At 46.1% G+C, this 26,974-nt stretch overlaps 2 protein-coding genes across 4 annotated transcripts in view; one reads left to right on the top strand and one right to left on the bottom strand.

The window, feature by feature from the left end:
• The window catches only part of ATXN1 (ataxin 1), a 290,966-nt gene extending 270,538 nt beyond the window's left edge, over positions 1 to 20,428 (top strand). For both annotated transcript variants that reach the window (XM_018077640.1, XM_008922279.2), the window contains 2 exons: positions 2,416 to 4,456; positions 11,874 to 20,428. In XM_018077640.1, the coding sequence (XP_017933129.1) occupies positions 2,576 to 4,456; positions 11,874 to 12,404 (2,412 nt within the window). In that variant the 5' untranslated portion in view covers positions 2,416 to 2,575 and the 3' untranslated portion in view covers positions 12,405 to 20,428. The remainder of the gene's footprint in view (positions 1 to 2,415; positions 4,457 to 11,873) is intronic.
• A 185-nt stretch (positions 20,429 to 20,613) lies between these two features.
• Positions 20,614 to 26,974, bottom strand: part of GMPR (guanosine monophosphate reductase) — a 38,850-nt gene continuing 32,489 nt past the window's right edge. The window contains exon 8 of one of the 2 annotated variants that reach the window (XM_018077641.1): positions 20,614 to 25,551. In XM_018077641.1, the coding sequence (XP_017933130.1) occupies positions 25,371 to 25,551 (181 nt within the window). In that variant the 3' untranslated portion in view covers positions 20,614 to 25,370. The remainder of the gene's footprint in view (positions 25,552 to 26,974) is intronic. The other variant, XR_001921307.1, reaches the window with a different exon arrangement.

Genomic DNA, 26,974 nt, shown 5'->3' with positions numbered 1-26,974 from the left:
AGCTTTTCCCCATGGGAGTGTATTTAAATGCTGGGTATGCAGCTCATGTCCATATCCAGGAGAGACTGGATGATGGTCCAAGCCCAGCACGAGCTCCCAGTGGCAAGGGGAGCAGGACAAGCACCCCATGTTAAGGGCAGCATCCTGAGCAGCTGCCCTGGTCAGGATCTGCTGACTTACCTACCAAAGCTGACTGCCCAGGGCAGAAGGCTACAGTGAGCTAAAGTTAACCAAGGATGACTGCGCAAATGTGAGCTCGGTGATTTTATTTTTAGTCAAACTTAAAAAGAAAAATCCGTAAGTCATGTGTAATATAATAATTTTAGCTGTTGCCAAGACACGCTGAGCAACTGCTAGGAGGAGGGGGAAGACCCATGCTGATCTAGCAGGGACCCTGTCTCCTGGCTGCCCTCATCTGGCCGCGGTCGCGGTGCTGAGGTGGCAGTGCTGACAGATGGGGCAGGTCAGGACAGCGGTGCCCAGCCATCGCTCAGCGGGCACCGCTGCCGCCAGGCTGCCATGCTCAAGGAAGGCATCACTGGCCTTTGCTCATCTGAAGCTGCCCCAAGTCCTTTCATCCTCCCTATTGCCTCAAAGCCAGGGAATCCACCCTGAAACAGTGCTTTACTCCCCTCCCCTGGCTCTGGCTATTGGTGTTTCATTACTGTTTATCAATATTTAAAGAGTGGGATAATTAACTTAAGACTGATTGTATCAAACCATTAGAACGTTTGGACTTTTCCTGCAGGCTTACAGCAGCTTGGAGGACCATAAATGTAAAGAGTGCTCTTAAAGATAGGTTTAATCTTAGTCTAGTGTGTCTTCAAAGTACTTCATACACATATAAACATTAGCCTTATTGTTCATTAGAAGCGAGGCAGCAGGGAAAGAAATCTCCCAAAGGAATATTACTTGCCATAAGATAAGTATCATTACTGCTTCTCAGCATTCCCTTTAAAGTGGGCTGTATCCTACTTCCATCTTCTTTCACATCCGCTCTTAATTCTTTCTCCATTTTTCCTACGTGTAATGCATGCTTTTCTTGTTAAGCTGCCGGTCATGCGAGGTTTCTCAGCACTCATTCTTGCATAACTTTCAAAACAGCCAGAAATGCAGATGACAGGTGGTGGCTGGACAGGGGCTGGGGAGAAGTTTCAGTCTCCATGACGTTTGTTGTGGGACAAGGCAAGGTAGGTTTCAGAAGACAGGGGGACACTGACAGCTCCTTTTGCCTTTTTTCAAAGCATGATGTGTTTTAGATATGGTATGTTCTTTAGCAGATAGTGGAAGAGTTAGGAAGACTTTGTTGCGTTTGGGTGAATTAGGGGATGCAGAGCAGAGAAAGCAACTGTTTTGCTCCATTAGCAAAATCAGCCGAATATAAAACTGTGAGCTTTTACAGTGGTGGGGGCTTCTGGTTTGGATCTGGAAACCCAAATATGCTTTTGAGGCAGCCCCAGGGCTGAGTTTGCTCAGCGTTTGGAGCTGTGGCCGTGGACGTGAGTGTGGTACCCATAGACTCTCTGGTCCAGCAGTCACTACGAAAAAGTATGGATTGGATCCTGCCAGAGATGGAGATGATGCCAACACCTGGCTCTGGCCAACCTGTAGGTGGCAGGAAGCATCTCCCAACACAGAGTCCTGCCTGGATACCTGGATGTGCAGTGTCAGTAGCAGAGGGAGTTCAAAGCGCTGGGTCAAAAAAAAGCCCCACACATCAAAAACCTGGCTCAGAGCCATATCTGGCTCTGTGCTGCTGCTGTAAATAGATCGCAGGGCTGAGGTTCATTGCCAGACTGGTGGATGAAGGGCACGTGTGCCTGTAATGAGCTGTGGTGTGGCAGGGGGGCAGGGAGGCAGCTGCTGCCTCCACAGCCCTACGGGGTGTGATGTGAAGTCACCCTGTGGGTGACTCTGGCATTCAAGTGTTTAGAAGTGACCCCCACCTTCCCTCTGCACCACTAATAGCTACTTGTTGCTAACGTAAATATTTTGTGTGTGGCTGTTCCTCAGGGCTCCCTGCCTCACTCCTGTGTTTTTTAGGACACGGTAGAGTGAAGGCATTGTGCTCATTGCAGGGGAAGGAGAGTCTGGAAGAACAAACCAGGCACCACAGACACATGGAGGGTTTTCCCAGAGGAAGGAGAAAGGGCCTTGGGAAATAAATGACTGCTGCTGAATGTGGCAGTTATGGCCAGGGAGTTTCTGATCTGCCTAAAGTTTTAAACATTTTCTTGATGCATTAGCAGACATGCCCAGAATTTTTGCTGCTGCGTGGCAATGCCTGACCATTTGATTCTTTTTTACCAGAGGTTTTTTTCCTCGTTTGCTCTTTCAGAGTGTCTGCTCATTTGTTTTCTTTTCTCAGTGCTGACAATGTGACTCCCCCCTCCCTTGCCCACCCTCTCATTGCAGAATCCAGAGGAGCTGTCGGAGGATCGTGCTCACAGGGAGATGATTCCTCATGAAGTCACTGGATCCCTTGCAGAAATCAAATGTGACTTTCCATTTATCAGACTGAAATCAGAGCCAGACAGACAGTGAAGCAAGCACAGTGGAGGGGGGACGGCGAAAGATGAAATCCAACCAAGAGCGGAGCAATGAATGCCTGCCACCTAAGAAGCGAGAAATCCCTGCCACCAGCCTGCCTTCAGAGGTGAAGCCGGTCCTGCCAAACGAAAACCACCGTGCAGATAACCTAGCATGGCTCCCCACAACACCCAGTGGCCAGGGCAGCCTGGGGAGCCGGCACCGGCCCGGGGGGACGTCATCAGTGGAGGCAGGCTTGCCGCAGGGTTTGCACAAGTCACTGTCTGCAGGGCTGGACTATTCCCCGCCGAGTGCGCCCAGGTCCGTTCCAGTCTCCACCACTCTTCCCACAGTGTACTCGCCCGCCCTCTCCCAGTCAGGGACCCCTGTTTCCCCCGTGCAGTACACACACCTGCAACATACCTTCCAATTCGTCGGGCCCCAGTACAGTGGATCGTATACCGGATTCATCCCCTCACAGCTGATTTCCCCAACAGCCAATTCTGCGACTGGCGCCGTGGCAGCAGCCACAGCCGTTGCAACCACTCCATCCCAGCGGTCCCAGCTGGAGGCTTATTCCACTTTGCTGGCCAGCATGAGCGGCTTAAGCCAGCAGGGGCACAAAGTTGAGCCGCACCTGGTCAGGACACCTGGACTGATTGCTGCTGGGTCTCCTCCACCCACCCAGCAGAACCAGTATGTCCACATTTCCAGCTCTTCCCAGAGCACTGTCAGAAATGTCTCTCCTCCAACCATCCCAGTCCCCCTGCACCCACATCAGACAGTGATCCCGCACACCCTCACCCTCGGCCCTTCCTCTCAAGTGGTGGTGCAGTACACAGACTCGGGGGGCCACTTTGTCACCAGGGATACCCCCAAGAAACCCGAGAGCAGCCGGCTGCAGGCAATGCAGGCCAAGGAGGTACTGAACGGCGAGATAGAGAAGAGCCGGAGGTATGGCATTTCGCCTTCTGCCGACCTGGGTCTAGTCAAAGCAGGCAATAAACCAGCTCCCCATCATTACGAGACCAGGCACGTGGTGGTCCACTCGAGCCCCGCTGAGTACGGTGCACGGGATTCCTCAGGTGTCCGAGCCTCTGTCATGGTGGTCCCCAACAGCAGCACGCCCACGGCAGACATGGAGGTGCAGCAGACCACCAACCGTGAGACCTCTCCTTCAACCCTCAATGACAAGGGAAGCTTGCACTTAGGAAAGCCAACCCACCGGTCCTATGCCTTGTCTCCACAGCAGGCTCTGGGCCACGAGGGGGTGAAGGCAGTGGCCACACTGTCCCCTCACACCGTCATTCAGACCACCCACAGCGCCTCTGAGCAACTCCCTGTTGGGCTGCCAGCGACAGCTTTCTACGCCGGGACCCAGCCGCCGGTGATTGGCTACCTGAGCGGTCAGCAGCAAGCCATTGGGTACCCCAGCAGCCTGCCGCAGCACCTGGTGATCCCTGGCACCCAGTCCCTGCTGATACCGGTTGGTAGTGCGGACGTCGAGCCGTCAGGAGTCACGCCCGCGATCGTCACGTCGTCTCCTCAGTTTGCAGCAGTGCCTCACACGTTCGTCACCACCGCCGTCCCCAAGAGCGAGAACTTCAGCGCAGAGCCCCTCACCACCCAGCCTGCCTACCAGGCCACCATGGTGCAGGCGCAGATCCACCTGCCTGTGGTGCAGTCCATCGCCTCCCCTGCTGCCGCACCTCCCACGCTGCCCCCTTACTTCATGAAGGGGTCGATCATTCAGCTGGCCAACGGGGAGCTGAAGAAAGTAGAGGACTTGAAAACAGAAGACTTCATACAGAGTGCGGAAATTAGCAACGACCTGAAAATAGACTCCAGCACTGTGGAGAGGATTGAAGAGAGCCATAACCCAGGCATTGCCGTGATACAGTTTGCAGTTGGGGAGCATCGAGCACAGGTAATGGCAGCACATGGTGGGGTGGGGGCATTGGACTGGGGTGCATGCTGTGGCCCCCTGGGCAACAACACATCTCATTTGCTTTGGATCCACTCAGGGTTGGTTCTTCATCCATCCCTGAGACAAACTGTGAACCAAAAATCATCCCACTCACCATGCTGGGAGAGCCATCGGAGTCACACTGATGATAAATGTAGTCTTTTGGATATAAAATAGGTCTTTTTTTTTATAGCTGGAGAACTCACAGGAAGACTTACTTGATTATCATGGGTTTTGATTAAATACAAAATGGTATAAGCAGTATAAGAGGTTACATTTTTCATTTTGGTAGGTGATTTTTACTGTCCAGGTTAGATTCACCTCAAAACCTACCCTAGAGTGATAGGTAGGCCACAAGGCAGTGAATTTCCATGGCTTGAAAACTTGGAGATGCCTGGGAATGGCTCTCATACATAAGTTACTGAAATGCACTGCAGAACATTACTGAGGCTTTGGTTGCAGGTGGTTTTAACACTGCGTGGCTCACATAAGTTCTGTGATCAAGGGAAATTTGGAAAGAAAAACCATCTATGTGTTTGGGTACGCTGTGCTTCTGACCTTTATATCTCGGTTTGCAATGCAGGAAGAAAACTTGTAACTTTCCAGAGGTTAAGAATGAGTACATATTGATCTTAAGGCATTATCCCAATGCTGTCTTTTTTCTAAGCAATTTAGACACTGGAAAGTTCAGATATACTGTGTGTAGCATTTTGCTTCCTAGAGGTACTCTGTTCAAATAATACTGTTGCAAGTGTTTTTGGTTGGTCGGAGTGCTGGGAACTGCAGCATCTGCACCACTGATGCTGCACCCTCAGCACGGGAGAACCAGAACAAGAGATGGGGAGAGAGGAACTGGACAAGAACATATAGTAACACACGTCAGGCTGACAGTTTGGAGAAGAAAACCAAACAGCAATGGTACCACAGAGCAGATCACACAGAAGATTTCTTACAGTCGCAGCAGTCTGTCCTTCCTGTCCTTCCCCAGTTTCATAGACATGGTAAATTACTACATATGGCAGGTCCTCTTTCTTATGTCAAACATACAGATTCCCTGTATGGGTTTGTTCATGTCCTTGCATCTGCATAGCTGATAGAAGTTGGGCCTCTGGTGCTTCAGTATAAAGACACTCGATTTTTTTCCTCACTGCTTGACTGTATTTTGGCTCTTCTCAGGCTCTAGGATTTGAGGAACTGTCCTTGGATCAGGACCAGTTACTAGAATTTGTCCGGTGCCTTGAATAATGAGATTTCAAAAGAAGCAGTCTCTCTTCTACAATTTTCATCTTGCTAACATTTCTCTCCCTGCAACCAGGCCATGGGTCTCTGCACCAGCAGAAGAGGTACAAATTAGCAGGTAGCATTTATGTCATGTGTCATACACAGATCTGTCAATGCAGGCGATGTGCCGTAGTCCTGGGCACCAGGAAGAGCTGCGCCTTTGCAGGGGGTGGAGTGCCATCCTCTGGCAGAAAGCAAGCGAGTCTGAGGCTGTACAAATCCAGGGCCTAGCACACAGGTCTCACCCAGCAAAGTGTCACCTTACAGAGAAGCCTATCAGGAGCAGGCTGACATCAATGCAGCCAAAATACTCCCCAGCTGTATTTCCCACTGGGGATGCTTCCAGAATGGAGGGCGAGTCACGTAGAGATATGATTAGAAACGGGGGTTTAATTTAGGTTTCCTGCTGATTCCAGGACTTGGGTCTCTTCCCAGATCAGCTGTGTCCCTGAATAGCAGGGATGGCTCTGCTCGTTTTCCCTTGCCTGGGTTGAGAGAGGTGGAGAGAGGGAGAGAGTGTTTCTATGTGCTTGAAGTCTCTGTGACCTCACCCTCAGCCTGTTGTGGCTCTGTGAAAGCATTCAGACTTATTTGCAGGTGTGCAGCAGTCATTACTTGTAGAAAATTGCCTTGAGTGAAGAAGGCTTAGTCTGCTCACTGAAAGAACAGTATTTAGTCACGCTGCTCTGAGCAGTGGCACTGTGGTGCTGCTGCACTGAATATATGTCTTGACTCCAGAGTGCTAGGGAGATATATCTGCGTGTGTAGTGTAGCTTCACAAAGTATTTTATTACAATTAAGTTTCAGTTGCATACATGCTTTTGGAAGAAGAGAGCTTTTCAAGTGGTATTATCAAGGGAGTGTAAGTTGTAAAGAGTAAGTGCCATACAAAAATAGTGTTGTTATCATTAGCTTTGGCTCACTTACTCCTCCCAGGGATCTCTGGGAAGTCATTATAATATTGATGAATCCGTATTTTCAGACTCTGAGCAAACATTAGCTAATTTTTTCACCAATTGAAGGACAGAGGTAGGAGGTTATTTTCAGCTGAGCATATACAACTGTAATGTAAACAGGGAGGCACCATGCAGCTGCTGTTGTATGGTATCAGTGCAAGCCCGCAGCTGCCCCTGCCCAGCATGGCACTGAGGCAGAAAGAGGGCATTCTCCCTCCTTTCCCAGTCCTCCAATCACCTGGTAAATCCAACCCTTTGCTGGGTATGAAAACCTAGAGGAAAATTAACCCACCTAAAGGCCTTAATAACTGAACTAACTGGCCCTAGAGGGATGCTAGGTTTCCATTTCACAGCATCCCGGCTCTGGATTAGGAAGAAGTCAAGTAAGTATCAGCTGGCCAGAACCTAAAGTTCAGCTGTTACTCCTCTGCATTTTAGCTGCCTAAAAGAGAAGACAAGTGGATTTACATCTCTTTGCAATTCCACATATTATTATTATAATAAGACTTTCATCATTATTACCTGTCCTTTCTTTGGCTACCAGGAGCAAGCAGAAACTGGTAATTCATCCCCATTGATATTAAGGTCAAAACACACAGGCAAAGAAAAATAAGTTCTCTGAAATGCTGCATTTCAGTTCCTAATCATTCCTAAAATATAGTTTAAAAAGAAAATATGAACATGCAGTTTTTAATTTTCCTTTTTTAAAAAAAACAGAATCATAACCTCTAGAGATCAAAAACTCCTATTAGAGCATGTAGTTAGTAGCTCTAACTAGTCTGGTTTACTTTAGTGTATATTTTTTTAGACTGTCATAGTTTAGTTATCCCCTTACATCCCCGCATGCCCACAAACCAATTACTTTTTCTTTGAGCTCTTTTTTTCATTATCTTTGGCACTGTAACAGCACAGAAAGAGAGATGTTGACTCAGTTCTCTGCTGCAGATGGACATCTTTCCCAGCCTTCTCATCATGTGATCTCTGTGTCCCCTGGTCATGGGACAGTAAGTCCTTGTGTCTCCAAGTGACGGCATAGCTGTGGTCTGTCTTCAGATGCATGTTACTGAATTCTGGGAGTGCAGCAGATGATAAAGCTCATGTGATAAAGTTGACAGCCCGTGGCCTTCTGGACAAGAGGTGGCTTCTCTTGAGAAACGATGGGATTGCGTGACTGTGGAGGGCAGTAGCCCCCAACACTGAAGCCCTGACTGCCTTTGTTACAGTAACAGCGTACTGAAGCAGGGCTAGGTGCAGCTCTGGGGGGATGCTCAGTCAGACCAGGTGTCATGGCGAGTGGTTCCTGTGGCACGAGGTGCTGCCCACAGCCCCATAGATCTCTCACAGGAAATCCACTCTTGTGAAGGCAGTGGAAGTTTTTTGGGGGATGGGGGGGAACATAAGCAGTCCCACAGTTTCTGAATAGGGGGGGCCGTGTGGGAGCATGGCACGGCAGAGACTTCTCTCTATGAGAAGGCGAGCTTCTATTCCATGGAACTGCCCAGTTGTTTTTTGGGCCCGAGGAGTCTTTCAGCACCCGCAGCAAAGCCTTCAGCAGAGAGCTCTGCTGCTTAATTGCACATTGTTTCCAGAACCACTTCCTTCTCTTTGTTTCCAGCCTGCCACTCCTAGTTTCATCACATTTTAATAATATTATGGAGAAAAACACTTAATTGGAAAATGTATGTTTACATTTATTAAAATACAGTTCACATGAAACACTTTCATTAGGCACTTTTTGCTTTAGTGCTTGTTATTTTGATTGCATCAGTGAGGCCCAAGACTAAAGTTGTTGGTGTTTCTAAATGATGAGAAGGGTATTTTCTGGGCATTAGATCTTACACCTCCTAGCTGTCTGAATTGCCTGCCTTGCCTACTGAGTTTGGCTGAAAAATAAAATTATAAAAGGTTATAGAAAGTTTCAGATATTCAGTGGCTGCTGTAGAAGAGTTTTGGGTGTTTTCACTAATCAGTGTTAAAAACTAGAAATATAAATGTAGCTTGCGTAGAGTCTCAGTGTACTTCAAGAAAGACCAACATGTTGGTTTCTTGCTTTATCATCTTAGTAGTGGGTAAACAACTTCCAAATTTCTTTCTCTCCTACAATAACCATGACAAGATATTGGGGGAGGAAGCTTTTAAAATTATTTTTTTGTGTTTTAATGCAGTGGTCAGAAAAAAATTATGTGGGGGTGTTTTTACTGAAATGTCACACTTAAAAGGTCCTTGACTACTATAGCTTGTAGAGAATGATTACCTCAGATCCCTCATTAGCTGAATCCAGAAGCAACCAGATAAAACAGGACTTGATAATCCATGAGGGAGCCCATTTCAAATCAGTCATGGTACATACACACCGTGACCAGATCATGGAGATTCTGGCATTTCATTTTTATTTTTATTGTGTTATTCATGATCACCACCAGTTTGTTCAGTGATTGACAGTTCAGGCAAGTGTTTGGGATGTTACATTAAAAAAATCCCAAAGCATGATGTCGCGGTGCGGTGGAAGTGTGTTCACATCAAGAGGAACTTGGGTGTTGATGAGGAACATCAAGAGGAACTTGTGTGTTGGTGAGGGTGATGCACACAAGCATGTATGATTCCCACAGATACAAAGAGCTTTTAACAAGGACGGGAAAGTAAGAAAAGAAAGAAAAAACAATGCAGCAGGTAGGAGGGAAGGAAGAAAGAAAGAGGAGATAAATAGCAATATAAAGGAGAAAGCTGCGTCCACCAGATAATCCATGCCTGGAGAAAAGCCTACAGCTCTTGTGCAGACAGAAGTTTCCATTTAAGTCCACGTGAGATGCTGGATACTCACTACTTCTCCAAGTTAGACACCAGCCAGACTGAGATGCATATATATATGAAATAGGATCCCAAACTCTGGCCAAATATTTCTGCAAATCCTGGTGCTTGAGTGTTTCTGTCCAGCATCATGAAGAGATGCGGTTTTCAGGGTTACCTCTCCCACTTTCTCCATAATTCAAAGTTTAAACCAGGCCTATAGTCAGGTCCCTTTTCACTGTTGCCACATGCATAGCTGGTTGTTGTCAAACAGGTCTGGTCAGAAGAGGTTTAATATGCCTAAATTTGATGCAGTGTGGGGTATCTTAGACCTCTAAACTGCTCCTTTTGAAATTCCTTCTACATTGGCTTACTATTTTGGGCAGGTGGAGTGGTAGGATAATAGATGCACTGTTGTTTGTTGACCTAGTTGCAGAAGTACATAGCATATATTTATAGACTTGATAAGGTTTTTTTCCAACAGAATCAACCATCTCATAAACTGCAGTTGGCTACTGGTGCATGCATGGCATGGGCTTAACCAGTCAAAGGCACCATAAACATCCAATGGGAATCATTTATTTCCTGGTTCTGCAGCCTCTGTCTCTGAGCTGTAGGACACCCCTGATCAAGATTTCCTGCCCAAAAGGGCTGTGGAGCTGGTGGGCTGTGAGGGGGCCTACCTCGGGCCCTGCTTGGAGGGCACCTCCGAGGGTAGCAGCACTAGCAGGGAAGTGGCAGGGCTACTGGATGATGTACTGTCAGAGTCCAACCTCTTCTGTGAGACAGGCCATGCAACTTCATCCCAAGGTTCACACTTAATATTATGAACAGATGTGTTGGGACACTGCAGTGCAGTGTGCATCTCCGGCTGCTTCTATTCCTTAATGTTGAAAAGTATTTTTAGCGATACAAAGCCATGCTGGGTATGACAGCATTACTCGTTTCCAAAGGTGAGAGGTGATTTCGCAAGCCTTGTGTGATGTTCCTTTCAAGTGAGTCCACGATCCTGGAGAGGGAAGGGTCTCCAGGCAACTGGTATACTACACGCCTCCTGAATGGCTCAGAAATGGGGTGAGCACATGTATTCAGGTGTTTTTCTGCCCTTTCACCCCTACCAAATAAGGGTTATAGAATCCAAGTGGCATCCTGCCCCCATGCCTGAGAAGAGCTCCAGAGGACATGAGGCCCTTGGGAGCAGAGCAGGGGATATCTGTTGTCAGCATAAGCCACCCTCTTACAGTTGCAGACTTCATTGGTGTTACACACAGCAGTTAAAAATGTGCCAAATTTTAAAGAAGTAGTCAGAATTTCCTGCCCTCTTTGTGGTGTGCTGAGGGTGCGGGTTCAGCCCTGTGGGTTGTGAATCACATGAGCCCACATGAAGTGTTTGAGCCTATAGATGTAACACCACACACACGTGAGTGCTGGACTGCTGCCATATGCAAAGATAAGTCAGTATTTAGGTGTTTCATCACATTGGGACCTCAAGGCCCAGCACTTGCAAGGTCAGGGAGGAGTGGGCACCTGTTGTTGGTCTGTTTTGGCTATGGCAGCTCCTTGTAAGATGGTTAGATAGGATTCCTAACTGGATGTGTTTTTTAAAGTGGGGAAAAGGGGACACAGTGCAGAAAAGGAGACACAGTGCGGGAACTGGAGGAGGAGGAGAGATGATCCTCTCCCTGAGGGAGTGCAGGAGGTGAACTCAGCTGCAGAGTAGAAGACCAGATATGAGAAGGGAAGAAACTGGACTGGTAACAGGGCTGCTCAGGGAAGGCAGGTTCATGCTGGCTGCTCTTATGGCTACAACTCTGTCCATACTCACAGCCTTCCCCTGGAACTCAGCGTGTCTTCAGCTATTTCACACTGGTAAGTGTATGCTTTCTCGGGCAGAGGTGAGGATGAAACTCCTGTGATCATTTAGGAAATCATGTGTCAGAAGTAAGAGCTTCCCTTGAGCCATCCTCTGGTTGGAAAGGATCTTTAGATTTGGATTACAGGCTCTAGGTACCACACCTCTAGGTGGGGAACAGTTTGCCAGACACCAAAGCTGTTTTGCCTCTTACACCTCTGAGTGTCTGGATAAATGTAAAGCTTGATTCCCACTGAGGTCTTGTGTTAAGAAACGCTGAGCTCAGAGAAACCATTAACACTCGTGTGACAAGGCCTGAAGTCTGGTGGCCAATGTACTGATTTTGGAGAAACTGAGCAGCACCTTTGCAATTCCAGCTTTATCCCTCTCCCCTGTGGCAAGCGCTGCCTGCTATGCACATGTGTGAGGGCACATGGGTTGATCTCACGCTTTCCCCTCTTTCTCCCTCTATCTCCCTGTGTTGTCCCCTCTTTTTCTGCAGGTCAGCGTGGAAGTCTTGGTAGAATACCCTTTTTTTGTATTTGGACAAGGCTGGTCATCCTGCTGCCCTGAGAGAACCAGCCAGCTCTTTGATTTGCCATGCTCCAAACTCTCGGTGGGGGACGTCTGCATATCGCTCACGCTCAAGAACCTGAAGAATGGCTCTATTAAAAAGGGCCAGCCCATGGACTCAGCTAGTATCTTGCTGAAGCATTCAAAGAATGACAGTCTAGCTGGAAGTAGACACAGGTATGCGGAGCAGGAAAACGGGATTAATCAGGGAAGCGCACAGATGTTAGCTGAGAATGGTGAACTGAAGTTTCCGGACAAAATAGGATTGCCTGCAGCACCTTTGCTCACCAAAACAGAACCCAGCAAGCCCCCGGCAACGAGGAAGAGGAGGTGGTCAGCCCCCGAAACACGAAAACTAGAGAAATCAGAAGAGGAACCACCTTTGACTCTTCCCAAGCCTTCTTTTATTCCTCAGGAGGTTAAGATTTGCATTGAAGGTCGATCCAACGTAGGAAAGTAAAAGTTGTTTGGGGAAAGGAAATTAGGCTATCCCTTGTCATTTTTATCCAGATTACTGTACTGTAGACTAAATAACCCAGTATTTACATGTTATCATCTTATTTTAGGTTTATGTTATAACCTTGTTGTTATAGTTGCAGCTGGTATTATGCAGGAGACTGGTGCATATGTTTTTCCACAAGTGTTTTTGTCAGTGACTAGGTTTATCGAAAGCTACGGAAGGGGCAGTATCTGCTTCACACACCCTTAGTGGAAATGAATGTGTTGTCATGGCTCCTGTTTTCTAACACCTCGTGTAGGACAGGGTCCAGCTGTGATTTTGTTTTCTTTTTGTCGCTGTTTTTTTTGTGTTTGGTTTTTTTTTTGTTTGTTTGTTTTGTTGTTTTGGTTCCTGTTCTAGTCTTTTTTGGGGGGGGGTGGGAGGTGAGGAGAAGGGAACTGTAGCAGAGGTGTATGTCACACGTGGGGTGCACGCGTGCGTGCGTGTATGTGTGTGTGTGTGGGTGCATGCTAACCTCGAGGCGGGACAGCCGCTCTATGGAGAGTTGGTGAAGAGATTTCCTCACCCCAGGTGGTGAACACAACCCATGGGTGTTACTGAAAAGGATCGGACAGTCTCTGATGTTTTCAACAAGCCAACTCTTACTCAAGGCTCTACTATATATATATATATATATATTTGTGTGTGTGTATATGTATATATATATTTTTCCCCCCATGGGGTCTGACTGCACTGATTTTTATTCCTAAAGCAACTGCCACACCACATTTCCTTTCTGCTTGCTAGTGCAGTTCCATTGCCCAGAGTCAGCAGACGGGGAGGCTGTACGGACTCTTGCACCGGTCGCCCTGCAAGTTTTTCCTTCACGGCGGTGGGGGTGGTGGGTGGGTGCGTGCGTGTGTCGTGGGTGTGGGTGTGTGTGTGGGTGTTCACGAGGAGGCCTCTGGCTCTGTGGATGTGCCTGGCTCAGGCTCACTTCTGTTTCTGTGCAGTGTTAGACAAATCGACCGGGTTACGCCATTGACATTTGCTTCCACAAGGTAGACGCATACTGCCCCTTTGAGATCACAGGCATCCATTGTTTGCAGTTAGGTTGCAAATCTTTGTCTTTAACTCTAGTACTGGTTTTAGTTCATGGTTATGGACAACTGGTGCCACTTTTTTCAAATTGCGGTGTGACACAGGAATCCGCTGTTGAAGATGAACCTAGAATGTCTTTAAGCACTTAAAATGCTGTTCACACTTTATTGCTGAGCATCCTGGTCTAACACTCAGTATGTACTGTATATCACTTTAATCTGCTCGGAAAGCAACAACAACAAACAAACAAATCTCTTCAACACTGTAACTACATGCAACTATGTAAAGTTTTCTCACAGGCAAGATGCTGAAAGTTTTAATGTGGTTTCAAAGGGATGAATGTGAATTATTGAATTAGTATGTGACAGTCATTGTCCACAAAGGACTACTTAATAGGAGGCACTTTTTAAACTTTAATGCTTGAGAAAGAGTTAAAGGCATATGCGAGCTGACATAATAAAAAAAAAATAAGAGAAAGGAAAAAGGAAAGAGGAAAAAAAATCATTGTCCAGTGTTTTTGAAAAAGATGGACTTTAAAGAATCTTGCAATTTGCACATCTTGAGTTTATCATTTGTGTGGTATTCCTGCAGTTTTTACCTAATAATGTTGTGGGGAGGGGGGGGTCTGAAAGAGCATAAACAAATGTAGCAATTACTCACTAACCTGCCTACGCTTTAGGCCATTTCATAGGGTTATGTTCCTTTCAGAGTTCATTTTTGATCTTTCTACCGTATCTGCCACACAGAACCAGGTCCTACCGGGACACCTCTGAGAATTTTTCTTCAGACTTGCTGAGAGAGTTTTCCACAAAAAACATTTCTATAAGTAAGCAAGGTGTTTGTTTGTTTTGAAAACAAACCTATTGTTATTTTATTATTATTTGTTATTTTAATTGCATCATTTTCCATTGGAAAGGCGACATTTCAAGAGTTTGGTACAAACCAAGTAGGAGGGGGGGGATTCATGCTGTTCAGTCTTTTCTTTCCCCAGGTAGGGCCGGATCCTTTGAGGTGCTGTGCACCCAACCTCCTGCACGAGCCTCGGGGAGGTGCAAGTATGAAGTACATTGGGGCTGAGCGCTAAAGCCCGTTGCTGCCTCTAGAAAGATCCCATTGATTTCACTGGGATTGCGCTTGGGCCCTCCGTGAGCAAGCATTTGTGTCGTCGTTTTTGGTTGGCGAGTTCGCATCCTTCAGGTAGTTTTGAAGAAGCTGTACTCATAGGGAGAAAAGGAAATAAAAGTGCAGTAACCTAAACTGAAAAAAAAAATTATTTAAAATCTTGTTTTCCCTCTCCCCTAAAATACAGTGCTTTTCTTTAAGAGAAGAAATGTTAACCCCATACCCCAGCTTTGACTCTTGTTACTTGTTACTTGAAATTTAGCTCACACCAGACCTAATTGTTTTTATACCATATTCTGGGGTGCACCAAAAAGTTGAAATACTTTTAAAATAGCTTGAAACGTTTTTTGGATTTCCTTGAATTTTATTAACCTCTCGGCGGGCTACCAAATAGCTGAGTGGGTTTCTTCTCACAATCACACAGCTTAGTTAGTGCTTATTTGTTAATATTTCTGCTCAGAGAAGTTGCTTAATCTTCCATATACTCTGCTCAGGGCACTTGCAATTTATTGTTTCGTTTTGTTTCCTGTTTTGTTTTTAAGCTTTGGTGGTAAAGGAAGAAAAAGAATTACAGATTTTAGTTCACAGTTGTACCACTATTTCTGTACTTCACGTGTACTTGGAAAAAAAAGAAATCTCAAGAAAACCATACACATTTGTGTTTAATAAGGAAGCAGGGGCTATTAAACTGACTGGATCTATTCAACTAACACTAAAAAAAAAAAATAAATACATTTGGAGCAATAGGAATGTATTAGTTCTGTGCTTGTATTTCAGACTGAGGAATTCTGAAATAACTGGTTCTTTCCAAACAATTGTCCCTTTCCATGCTTTGGCTTTTTAGGATGTGCAATACTTTACGTGCCAACTTAGACTCACCCATGTGGTGTTAGCTAGATCTCATACCAACTTCTGATTTCCCCTGATTTTTTTCTCTTTTGAATTCTTTTTCTATCTTTTTTTCCCCCCTATTAATAACTCCCTGTCCTCCCCCCTCAGAAAGACCCCTAAACATACTAAGGGTAAAAGATCCCTTGCCCCAAGAAACACGAACCCTTTCTGTGTTTGATGTTTAAAAAGATCCAGGAAGAAAAAAAAAAGTAAAAAAAAGAGATATATTCATGTCTACATAACATCCAGGCAGAGAGTAGCACTAAACCATACGGCCGAGTGCCGCCCTCTGCCTGGACAACACGCAGACAAGAGCTGGCTCCCATCAGGGAGAGAAAAGTCCTCCTGGGGCCCAAGTTCTTTCCAAGGCAGGGCTTTGCCTCTCCCTCCGGCACTGAGCATCCTTTGCAACAAGTCCCCAGGCCCAGGAAGTGCCATCGATCCTTGGGGCAACTGGAAAATACCACCGGCAAGCAAAGGAATGCTGAGGGGAAGCCGAAGGAGGAAGCTCAGCCTCTGCTTCTGCGTGGCAGCCGCTTTGCAATAGTAACTAACAGTAGTTTTCTTTTTGTCTGTTTTTTTCTATCTTTTTGTAGCAGGCCTGTTTAGTTTACAACAAAACGCATACAATCACCAAGAAATTAGTCAGGGCAAAGAAAAATAAAACAAGAACCTCTTTATAGGGATTTCTAAAAAAATTATCTATCTGTCTTATCTATCTATCTAATCTATCTATATATCTATATATATAAAGTGACTGTTCCTTATAGCATTTAACTTAGGCATTGTTTCAGTTGGTCTAGGCCACATTGTGGGGAATTTGAGTTTGATGTCACTTACCTCGAGTCCTCTGGTCAAGACCCGAATTGGAGTCGCTGTTGACCTGTTTTACCATTTTGTATGTTGCCCTCAGGCTTGCTTTCCCTCGAAGACACAGATGTTGGGAGGAGGGGAGGGACACATGTTCCTTTTTTCATTCCTTTAATTCCTTCGTCCCACTGTCGCTTCGTTCAACCTGTCGTTCCTGTCATTTTCTCGGCATGGGGAAGTGACATCACTACTCTTGTTTCCCTTCAATCAAGGAACATTTAGAAACTTTTCACACCTTTTACTCAGGGATGGGGCTGGCGTATGTGTGGTACACTGATGTGACCAGAAGCAGCACTTTTACTGCTCCGGAGTAGGGATGTACAATGTTACAGACAAGTTTGGATTTCCTTCATCTCATGGTTTAAACTTTGTAGATCTCACTTAGATTGCAATACAAAAGCAGCAGGCTCAGCATGAACTGTAGCTGTTGGTTATCGTGAAAATACACTCTCTGCAGAGATTTATATCACTTTACAGTGTGTTGCCAGTAGTAAAAAGGAAATGCTGAAATTCTCTTAATTCTTGCAACTGCTAAAAAAAAAAGGAAAAAAACCCCTGTATCGTCAATATTTTTAAACACTAATAGTGTTATTTCAAAGAAGGGGGCTCTTGGTGCAATGCTCTGCGTGACCTGGGACCCAGTTCTGCAAACACTTACACCTGTGCTCGTGGGAGGTCTGGGCTGGCCAGCAAAGGCTGCTCAGGACTTGCTGTAAAGCAGATGTATAAATCTTTGTGAAATTGAAGCGTGGGTCAGTCAGGGCCAGATCCTGACCTTAATCAGGCAGCTGGAAAAATCTCAGGGTTCACCAGGGCAGAAGCCGCGGGCAGGTGGAGAGGATTTGGCCTGTTGAAACACTTCTGCTGTCCCAGAAACTCGACAAATGGCAAAATGGGGCATGCACTTGTACAAACAGTTTCCATTTCTTCCCTCCCCATCATCACAGGTAGCAGCAGAGTCCACTAGGGGCTCTGGCCAGTGCTGATGTGAAAAGCAAGGGGAATGCACCACCGGAGTGGAGGCAGTAATTTCCTTTCCTCTGGTTTGTCCAACCCTCCCACTCCCCCAAATCCTGTAATACATAGCAAAATGAGAATTTATTGATGCAGATATGCATACATGCACACAAACCCCAGGCAGAAGTGTTTTCTCTGCACACAAATAGAGTATGTGTGCATTTTTTTTATGTGTATGCCTACATGTTCACTTGATTCCCTGTCCTGAGGACAGCCTTGCTTTGTGTCCATAGGGAAATTCCAAACACGTTGCACACCTCTACTCCAGAGTTCAATTTCTTTTACATAGACGACCTCGCTTCAGATGTGTTACCTTTACTGATAGGATCTTTTCTTGTAGCACTATACCTTGTGGGAATATTTTTTGATGTAAACCTAATTTGAGAAGCTTATTAAAAATAGAAACTTTTTTTGAAGCACTCACATTGAGGAGTACAGGTAATGTTTTAAAAAATTGCACAAAAGAAAAATGAATGTTGGAATGATTCATTCAGTGTTTGAAAAAGAGATGGCTCTGTTTGAACAGTGAGTTTCATACCTTGTTTGTAAAAAAAAAAAAGTTTTTAAATACAAAAGCAGAGAAAGGTTGAAAGTTACATGTTTTTTGTATATAGCAAATGTCATGTCTAGATGATCTGATTTGTATTGGCTCTGGCCAGGAAGAATTATTACTTCAAAGGCTCTTAAAGAACAACTGTGTTTAATTTTCTGTTCGTATTACATGGGTCCCATTTCTGGGGAATGGAGTCAATGCTTCACACTGTTTATTCCTGTGCTGAAAATACACCTTGGAGCAGCAATTCTTGAGTGCAGCTACCAGGCACTTCAAAGGGTGGCTACTGTGCAAAACTAGAGTCTCACTCTCCAGTTGTATTTTGGCTTTAAGTCTCTTCCACCTGTGCCAAGGGAGCCCTTGGCAGCCCAGAGGTCAAGGCTGGTTTTGAGGGAGGCCTTGGCTGTGCCCGTAGCAGGTATGGCCAGGCCAGCCCTTGGGTGGAGAGCTGTTGCTAGCTGAGCACGACCTGTGTAGTTTCCACCTGGAGCCTTTTGGTCCCGTTTTTTTCCTCTTTCTGGGGATGCTGTTCCATGTTTTTTTCAGCACTTCCTGTTCCAGATGAAATCCAAAGAGTATAACCCTGAACGAGAAGTGCTTGTAACAAGGGATCCTAGCCCAGCGCTAGCAGCAGAGTGGTACCCAAGGCGACCTGGCCTTCCAGCCCCTGTCACTGCCCCTCTCCCCCACCACTGCTGGCAGAGCCACCGGGAGCAGTTGGTCACACAGAGCATGTTTCCAGTGATGGTCTTGACTGATGGCAAGACTGATGTTTTTCAGAAGCCAAAAGGAAAGGATCCTAAAGCAGTTTCTGAGAAGGGGGTCCTTTTCCTGTCCAAAGAATGAGCTGGGTATCTGGGAGCCGGTGGCAGGGCAGAGCGGGCAAAGTTTCAGGCTGCTCTCGTCCCCCTCCCTGGAGGTAACCCAAGCTTCAGCTCCTGCAGGCACATGGGGCAGAAATGCTCGCCCTGTACAAGTGACTACTGGGTGCTCAGAAACCAGCCCCAGCTGTGTTACGGTGAAGTGCATTCAGCCAACAGGTAGTATTTATACAATAACAGTCTCTAAGGTTTCTGTAGTTTTTTTTCTTGTTGTTAGATGAAAGGACTCAAGTCTTCCACTGAGGATTTTATGGAGGCTTCATCCAAGGTTGTTAATTTTCTGTTAGTTTCTATTTTGAGCAATTAAAGCTCCTGTGCCCTTTCCCTTGACCATGCAGTAGGTATGCATTGGAAGTGTTGTTTGCAGCGAGTGCAAGTCACTCGTTGAAGCTGTCGTTGATGTACTGTGGGATTGCTGATGGGCAGAAACTTCAGGGCCCAGATCCTCGGCCAGGGTGGAGCTGGGTTGGGACCACCAGCTTCTTTGGGCAGCACTGCTTCTGCCCCTTCCCACCTGGTGGTGAGGGGATTCCACCCTGGTGTTTGCTTTAAAAATCCAGGACCCAGGTACTCTCCTTTGAACACGCTTTGCAGAATTCTTGTCCCAGTCCATCGGGTTTGGATCTGGGCAGCTGAGGGAAAAACGGGCCAGGGGCAGCTGTGAGTGGCTCAGTCTGTGTCTTCAGCCTGGCCACTGGGCTGGATGCTTCGCGAAATTACTAATCTGTTAAGGCATAGATACAATTCTTCACGACAGTCAGCTAATGTTGAAACTCACTAATGTATGTATTTGCTCCTTTTTTTTTTTTTTTAAATATATTAACTTGTTGAACACTGTTCTTTTCACAGTGTTACAAAAGTGGGGGAGGGGGAATTTCCCAACCTTTTTCAGTTCGGGTGAGCTACTGAAAATCATTTTGTACTAGCTATGTCACCGCTCCCGGCAGCAGCTGGTGGTGGCACTTGGCCGTGCCGGAGTCAGGTCCAGCCATTCTACAGCAGTAGTTTTTGAAGCAATTTTTTTTTTTTTTTAAATTGTCTGGTATTACTAACGAGGGTTGTTGCAAATCACACTTCCAGTGTAGTTCCTAACGTAGGCCCAGTAAAAGGGATATTGCAGCTTTGTGTTGGGGAGAAATTGAGCTGACATGGCCAGTACAAAGGAGAAATAGGGAGGGAATAACGTTTTGCACCTTATTGAAAAGAGGAGAAGATTTTAAGTGCATACAGACATAGATAAGAGCTTTTATCGTGACAGGAGAACTTTTTTCCATATGCGTGCATACTCTCTGTAATTCCAGTGTAAAATATTGTACTTGCACTAGCTTTTTTAAAACAAATATTAAAAAAAATGGAAGAATTCATATTCTATTTTCTAATGGTGGTGTGTCTATTTGTAGGATACACTCGCGTCTGTTTATTGAATTTTATGGTCCCTTTCTTTGATGGTGCTTGCAGGTTTTCTAGGTAGAAATTATTTCATTATTATAATAAAACAATGTTTGATTCAAAATTTGAACAAAATTGTTTTAAAGAAATTGTCTGTATACCAGTACAAGTTTATTGTTTCAGTATACTCGTACTAATAAAATAACAGTGCCAATTGCAAACGTGTGTTTTGTCTTTATGAGTTATGACTAAATGGGAGAGAGCTTTCCTAGGGACATAATTTGCCCAATTTAATTTCCCTCCCTCACCCTGTGCCCTGGCAATGCATCTGAGAGTGTTTATTCACGACAATGCCAAAACATGCAGGTACCCACCCATCCATGGCCATAAAACCCTCTGCAGACCATTAGAGTGAAGCTCTTTATTGCATAACAAAAACTTTCCATTTACAACTTCTGAACGGTTTGAATGATTGCGCAGTGCACGCGTGGGTGTCGCAGCAGAGGGGTGGGAGGCAGTGCTCTCCCTGCCATCCCAGCAGGGCCAAGCAGGGCAGGGGAACACTGAATGCTCATCAGCTCTTTTTGGGAGATTATACAGAAGCATTTCACAGTTATCGCAGGCAACGCCAAGGACTTTTGGACTCTGATTTACTTATTTATGTATGAAAACTTCAACCAGTAAACATTGTGTCAAAGAAATGCTGGGGAGGGCTCGCTTAAACATCTGGGTGACCACAAGTGAAGCCAAGGCTGCAGGGGGGTGGTCCATGGTCTGTTTAGGGGTATGGAGCTGTGCCAGCATCTAGCAGAGACATGCTTTGGCCCCTCTGTCCCCATCAGCTCCCATTCCAGAGGGAAGGGCCAACCCTCTCCCACCTGCTGGATCTGGCTGCTGTGTAAGGCAAACTGCTGTTCTGGGGTCTTGGCTTTTTTTTTTTACTTTTTGCCCCCTTCCCTCTCTTCATCACAAGACCAAACCTGGCCCTGGTTCCAAAAGCACTCCTGCCTTCAACAAAGAATTTCTGGTATAAAACTGGTATTAGCAACTAAACAGCACCATCCCCTAGGTGATGGATAGACACTGTACATACACTGGCAGCAAGCTGTGGCAGCAAGCTGTAGCAGCAAGTCTGTCAAGTGAGTGGAGTTCAATAGATATAAAGTAGGAGTGCTTCGTTCAGAAAAGGTTGCAAACTCTTATTGTGTCCTTGACTGAGAACCGCGAGCCCCTGTCCTGACACAGTGGGGCTTGGCTAATAGCTGCTGTTTCTTCCTTATCCCCATTCTTTCTAGCCCCACTACTGACTAGCTGAAAGAAAGATACAGGCACATTTTGTATGAGAAAAGCTCCCCCAAATGCAGAGGCACCCTATGCCCTAAGGGAGAAGAAAGCTGCACTAAGCCACAATCAAAGCCCCTGTCTCATGGTTGATAGGGGCTGGCTGTTCCAATGAGCAGATGGGCATGTGTTTCTTTCACAGAATGGAGACCTGTGTGGCTTGTTTTGCACCTGTCAGGATGCTGGCTCAAGGCCCACTTCTCTAACAGCTGGCCCCACACCTACAAGGAGGGCTACATGTGCACTCCTCACAGCCATCACACAGTCACTCAGGTGTGAGCAAGGCTGCTGCTGTGCCAAGCCCTTCCTCCCAAGCCCTTCCTCCCCAAGGACAGTTGTGATTAGCCAGGTTGTGTTCGCAGGAGCCCACCCTCCGAAAGATGCTGCAGCAAGGCAGCTCCAGAGTAGGACTGGGAGCAGCAGAGGTGTTACAGGTCTCTTTATATTTCAAGACGCCAGAGGATGGACATACTCAGCAGGCATTGCTTTAATGATGTAATGTTGCCCTTTTCAGCATCCCTGCTTGTAGGTCTTTGGTGTGTTAAACTAAATCACTGTGGAGCCAGTGGGCCATACCTCAACACTGCTCTTGGGTGCTCAACCATTGCCTGACTGGGGGAAGCAGGTATGACCCTGGCCTACAGCACAGGCTATCACACTCACAGCATTCCTCTAGACAGGATGGGTTTGGGGTGGTAGGGTTAGAGAGGACCTGGTTATGCAGAATCACTCAACATTAAGCATTATTAAGCGCTTACAAATTTCATTTCCCACAGAAGGACACCAAGTAACAAAGAACCCAGTTAGATGGGCAGGTGAGGTAGATCCACAAATGGCACAGGGCATTTGTCAGTGATCGTGGTCTTGGCTCGGACCATCCTGCCAGGCATAGTGTGCTCCCAGATCCCTCTGCCTCAGTTCCTTGTGGGAGTGGCAGTGGGCTTGAGCAGGGTACAGGACCCAGGTCTAAATGAAGGGCAACTACTGCAGCACAAAACTGAGTGTTAAAGGAGGACACTTTTTTTTTTTTCCCCCCATTTTCCAGCCTGAGAGCTGGACATGTACAGAGTCAGTGGTGAGCGCTGACATAGTCGAGGGCTATCCCTGAACAAAACTCATACAATTGGGCAAGATGCAGACATGCCACCAACTCAGCCATTCTGCAGCCCATTTCTCTCTCCTGCTCACTGTGGAGAGAGAAGAAAATGAAAGAAAATGTGCTGCTTATCAAAAGGATGGTAAGAGCTGCTATTCAGAAAACCAAATATCCCAAGTCAAAACTTTTATCAGTCACTATTTGTGGCATCAATGTTGTTCACAGCCTGAAGAATTTGGGGGACAACATAAAATTAGCCTATCCCTCTCCTTTCCTATTAGTCACTGATCAGAGGTATGTGCTGGAAGGGAAGGAAAGCAGGTGTAAGAGTGGCCCCAGGGCAGGGGCTCCACATCTACCACACCCCACGGAGAGGCAGCCTCCCCTTGCCCCCATCACCTGCCCTTTGGAAAAGAAACTTCTGAAGACATGTCATGAACCTGCTCAGTTTGGCGTGCATATGATCTTTTAAAAAAATGTTTACAAATATATATATATATATTTATATGCATATGTATTTCTTAAATCCACTTAGAAATGTAGCTAAAAAAAGTAGAAAAGCGCTAGTGAGAGTGGGCATGAGACCAGCAGAATGCTGCACTTCCCACATATGAAGGCACAAGTGTGGAGACCCACCTGTGGTCAGGCCTGCACCGTGATGGTCTAACCCCACTCCTGAAGGAGGTGTCTGCTGTCTTTTGTACCCTCTACCCTTTACATCACACCAATAAAGGAAGAGTGATGTCTTACAGCCGTACTGATGCAGAGAGGTCATACTGCCTGTACTCTGGGCTTAGTGCAGGTAAGAGCAGTATGTGGCTCCTGGCGGCGTTTATGGTAAAGAGGCCTGGCATCTTCTTAACATGATGCTTCCAGGCTGGAGGGAAGAGAGATCAGGGCCTGTATTCATAAGGCCTGCTTCTCTTCTGCATTCACATTTCTTTATGATACGTGAGCAGGACAAACAGTCCTTAAAGCCAGCACAAGCATAACCTGTGCTCACATCAAGGCCCTTATTCACCTCCAAAGCAGAGGAAGGGGTCATCCCACAACTAAGATGTCCTACATGTTAAATGGAAGACATTTAAAATACCAGGCAATTTAGAAGATATTCTGTGCTTTTTCTAATGTGCAGAACACAGTTCAAAATCACCAGGGATCGGCTTGTGGCCTAGATTTGCTCCTTGACATGGTCAATTGTACCAATCCTTGTGCATGGCTTTTTGAGCAGTCCAGTGTATGAGTTTAATTCTAGAGTTTCTCTTTGCTATTCCTTTTTCTACAGATCACTTTTTTGCTTTTCAAAAGAAGCCTGCCACTTTCCACAGATGTCTACAGGAGGGGAAAGTAAGACTCTGAAGTACTGAAGTAACATCAGCCACATTATGATCTCAGCAGCAGTTTAAGGTAAGTGGTCAAGCATTATGAATTCATTGGTGCTCACTTTTACATCACTTACCATAACGAGATACTGTAGTATTCATGTGGATGCAACATGTATTTCCAAAGAAACTTCATTGTGATTTATCAATTAATGAGCAGGCTATTACACTTTACTGAAGTGTTACCCAGAGTCTTAAACATTCATTACTGCCTTTGGAGCAAATGCTTTAACTCCATTTCAGCCTGCCAGTGTCCTGCAATCAATCAAGCTGTTCTGCCAAAAGCTCTTTTGCTTTCCATGGTGTCAAGGACTGCAAAGGAGTGGTACCAAATGACCAAGAGTCAATTTGATCTCTCTGGCCTCTTTCACCTGGCCACAGGCAATGCACAGCACAGCATTTGTACATCTTTGCTAAATGGATGTGAACAGGCAAGGAAACAGGGAGGGCTGCAAGAAAACCCCCCCTGGTGGGTTACAGTTGCCAAGTTTTAATGTCTTAAAAATCTGTCCACAGAGAGCAGGTAAAAGCAGAAACCCAGGTAATTCAGTAACTGCACTCACGAAAAAGCAGGCAAGCTCTGAAAAGTGTTCTCCTGAATGATCTCCATAGATTGGGACAGGGGGCCAGCACGGGTTTGCTACATTCAGTGCCAGCTTCTCTGAAGAGGCAAGTCCATTGAATAGGGAGATTTAAGTAAGAATAGCAATGTTAGCCCTGTGAACTGAGAAGGAAAAGAGATCTGGCATTTTTACCATCACATTAAGAAGCCACCAGTAGCCAGGCCTCATCCACCTCTGACACTCTGCAGGCTGGCAGCTGTGCCACTAACACCCACTCTTTGGGCAGAACAAAGATTAACAGAATGTGATTTTTTTATTTCTCCATGCAATTACTTGCATCTTTTTCTCTCTCAGCCTACAGTTTTTCGAGGGTGCACTGCCATAAGTGGTGGTAGCTGACAGGTCAGTCTTAAAAAAGGGAATGTGTGAATGTCTGCGAGCATTAACAGCCACGTTTGTACAAGCCAATTCCTTGTTAATTGAGGTTTCATCAGCTATTTATCAGAGGGGAAAAAAAACAGGTAAAGAAACGTTGATTAAAAAATAAGATAGGCACAACAATAAAAGATGAGGCTATTGCATTTTAAACCAATGGCACTGTGTTAATAGCATGCCCTTCCCCTTCCAAATCCCAGCCATAGCCTCTCCAATGGCTATGACACTGTCATTCTGAGAGAGAGGAAAGTTTGCCACTAACACAACATGGAGGAGAAAGCAAAGGAAAACAGCAGCCCTTCCTGCTCCTTTCCCTCACCCCTCTCTCCAGCCCCGTAGTCCTAGGCTAAGAGAAGACCTGGCTGTGCTGCTGGGTGACCCGGATAAACGTTGTTCTCCTGCTCAGTTCCTTGAGTTTGGCAGCTCCCACGTAGGTGCAGGTGGAGCGCAGCCCCCCGAGGATGTCCAGGATGGTGTTTTCCACATCCCCTCTGTATGGTACCTCCACAGTTCTGCCCTCCGAAGCCCTGGAGAAGAGATCGGTTACTGCATTTATATCTGGATGCAAAACACAACACTGTGTTTACTGGAGCAATGTGGAGATTAATACTCTGCAAGCTACAGTTTACAAACGTGCCCCCAGCTTTGCTGCTTGTTTGCCTGTTGCTGCTTGGTGCTCTCAAGCACTGAAATGCCTCAGCTCCACTCATCACCAACACTGGGAACAAGAAGCAGACAGATCTTGTAGATGCTCCAACATCCCAAGAGTTTATTTACAGATCTGCCCCTTCCTCACCTCTACCATCTGCCTACAAGCAAGTGAAACTTCCAGCTTTATTTAAAGATAATTTTGACTGTGAGAGCTGCAAGCTTTAAAGTGTAAGGAATGGCCAGGCTCAGGCCACTTAGGGACACGCTGGAGCTGGTTCTCAGCAGGCACCACTCAGCATGGCTCTACAGAGGCTTCACAGCCCCTGGGCTCTGTCCCACATCACTTATTAGACACAGATGGAAATGCTCTGGCTGTCTTCTATCAGTCCTGTTCTCCAGGGCCCACAGAGATGGAATGGGAAACCTGTTACAGAAACCTGCTGCAGAGTTGTCCCCTGAAGCTAAACGGTGATCTAGCATAATTCAGAGCCAGGCAAAAAGGCCAGAAAAACAGCAGTGCTGTGAGTACTGTCAAGTACTGGTGCATGCCAGCACTGACTGCACTGTTCCCAAAAAGCACATCTGAAGAGTTACACGATGGAAGAATCAGGCAAATAACTTTGACTCCTTCTCCTCCAGCTTTCTCCAGCCTCATGCTCAGCAATTCCTCCTCCAGCAGAGACTCCCAATCAGCAGCTGATCTCACTAGGCTTTAAAGCAAGCTTGTTCTGCATGGCACACCAGCTCCTCTGGAGATGTAGGCTTTGGAAAGGGACAAATGCGGAGAAAAAAGGGGACGCTCTCCTTCTGCCCTACAAATTGGAGGCAGAAATCATGGCAGGGACCTGTCATTGTTGTAAATGTGCCTTTATTTACTTCTTCCTTAAACAAGTTGTCTAGGGGATAGTGCAAGAGCGAAAGGGCACGCCTGTTTGGAGGCTCCATTTGTGAATCATTAACAATAGCAACAGCGGCTATGTGGAGGTACTTCAGTGTGAGCTTGGCTATATTTCATCCTGTTAGTTTAAATGTGAGGTCGCAGCCCTAGGGAGGCAATAAAAGAGAAGTGTTGATATGCCATGTGAATAAAGAACCATGATTAATCTCCTTACATCTGATGAGTAATTGACTTCTTCTTGAAAACTCTTAAATAAACACTGCAGTAAGCAGCCAGTGGAAGACGGACATACCACTGCCTTCTCACAGACTGCACAGGGCTCAGGGACGTGTTGTAGGGCCTGTGCTGCTGGGAGTTCCCAGGCTTTTATTTTCAGCTCCAAGCCAGAAAAGGCCTGACCC

The sequence above is a fragment of the Manacus vitellinus genome, unplaced genomic scaffold (assembly GCF_001715985.3).
Source record: "Manacus vitellinus isolate BGI_N305 unplaced genomic scaffold, ASM171598v3 scaffold_39_pilon, whole genome shotgun sequence".
Taxonomy (NCBI): Eukaryota; Metazoa; Chordata; class Aves; order Passeriformes; family Pipridae; genus Manacus; species Manacus vitellinus.
Note: the sequence above shows the minus strand (reverse complement) of the source record. Positions and strands in the feature narration are given on the sequence as shown.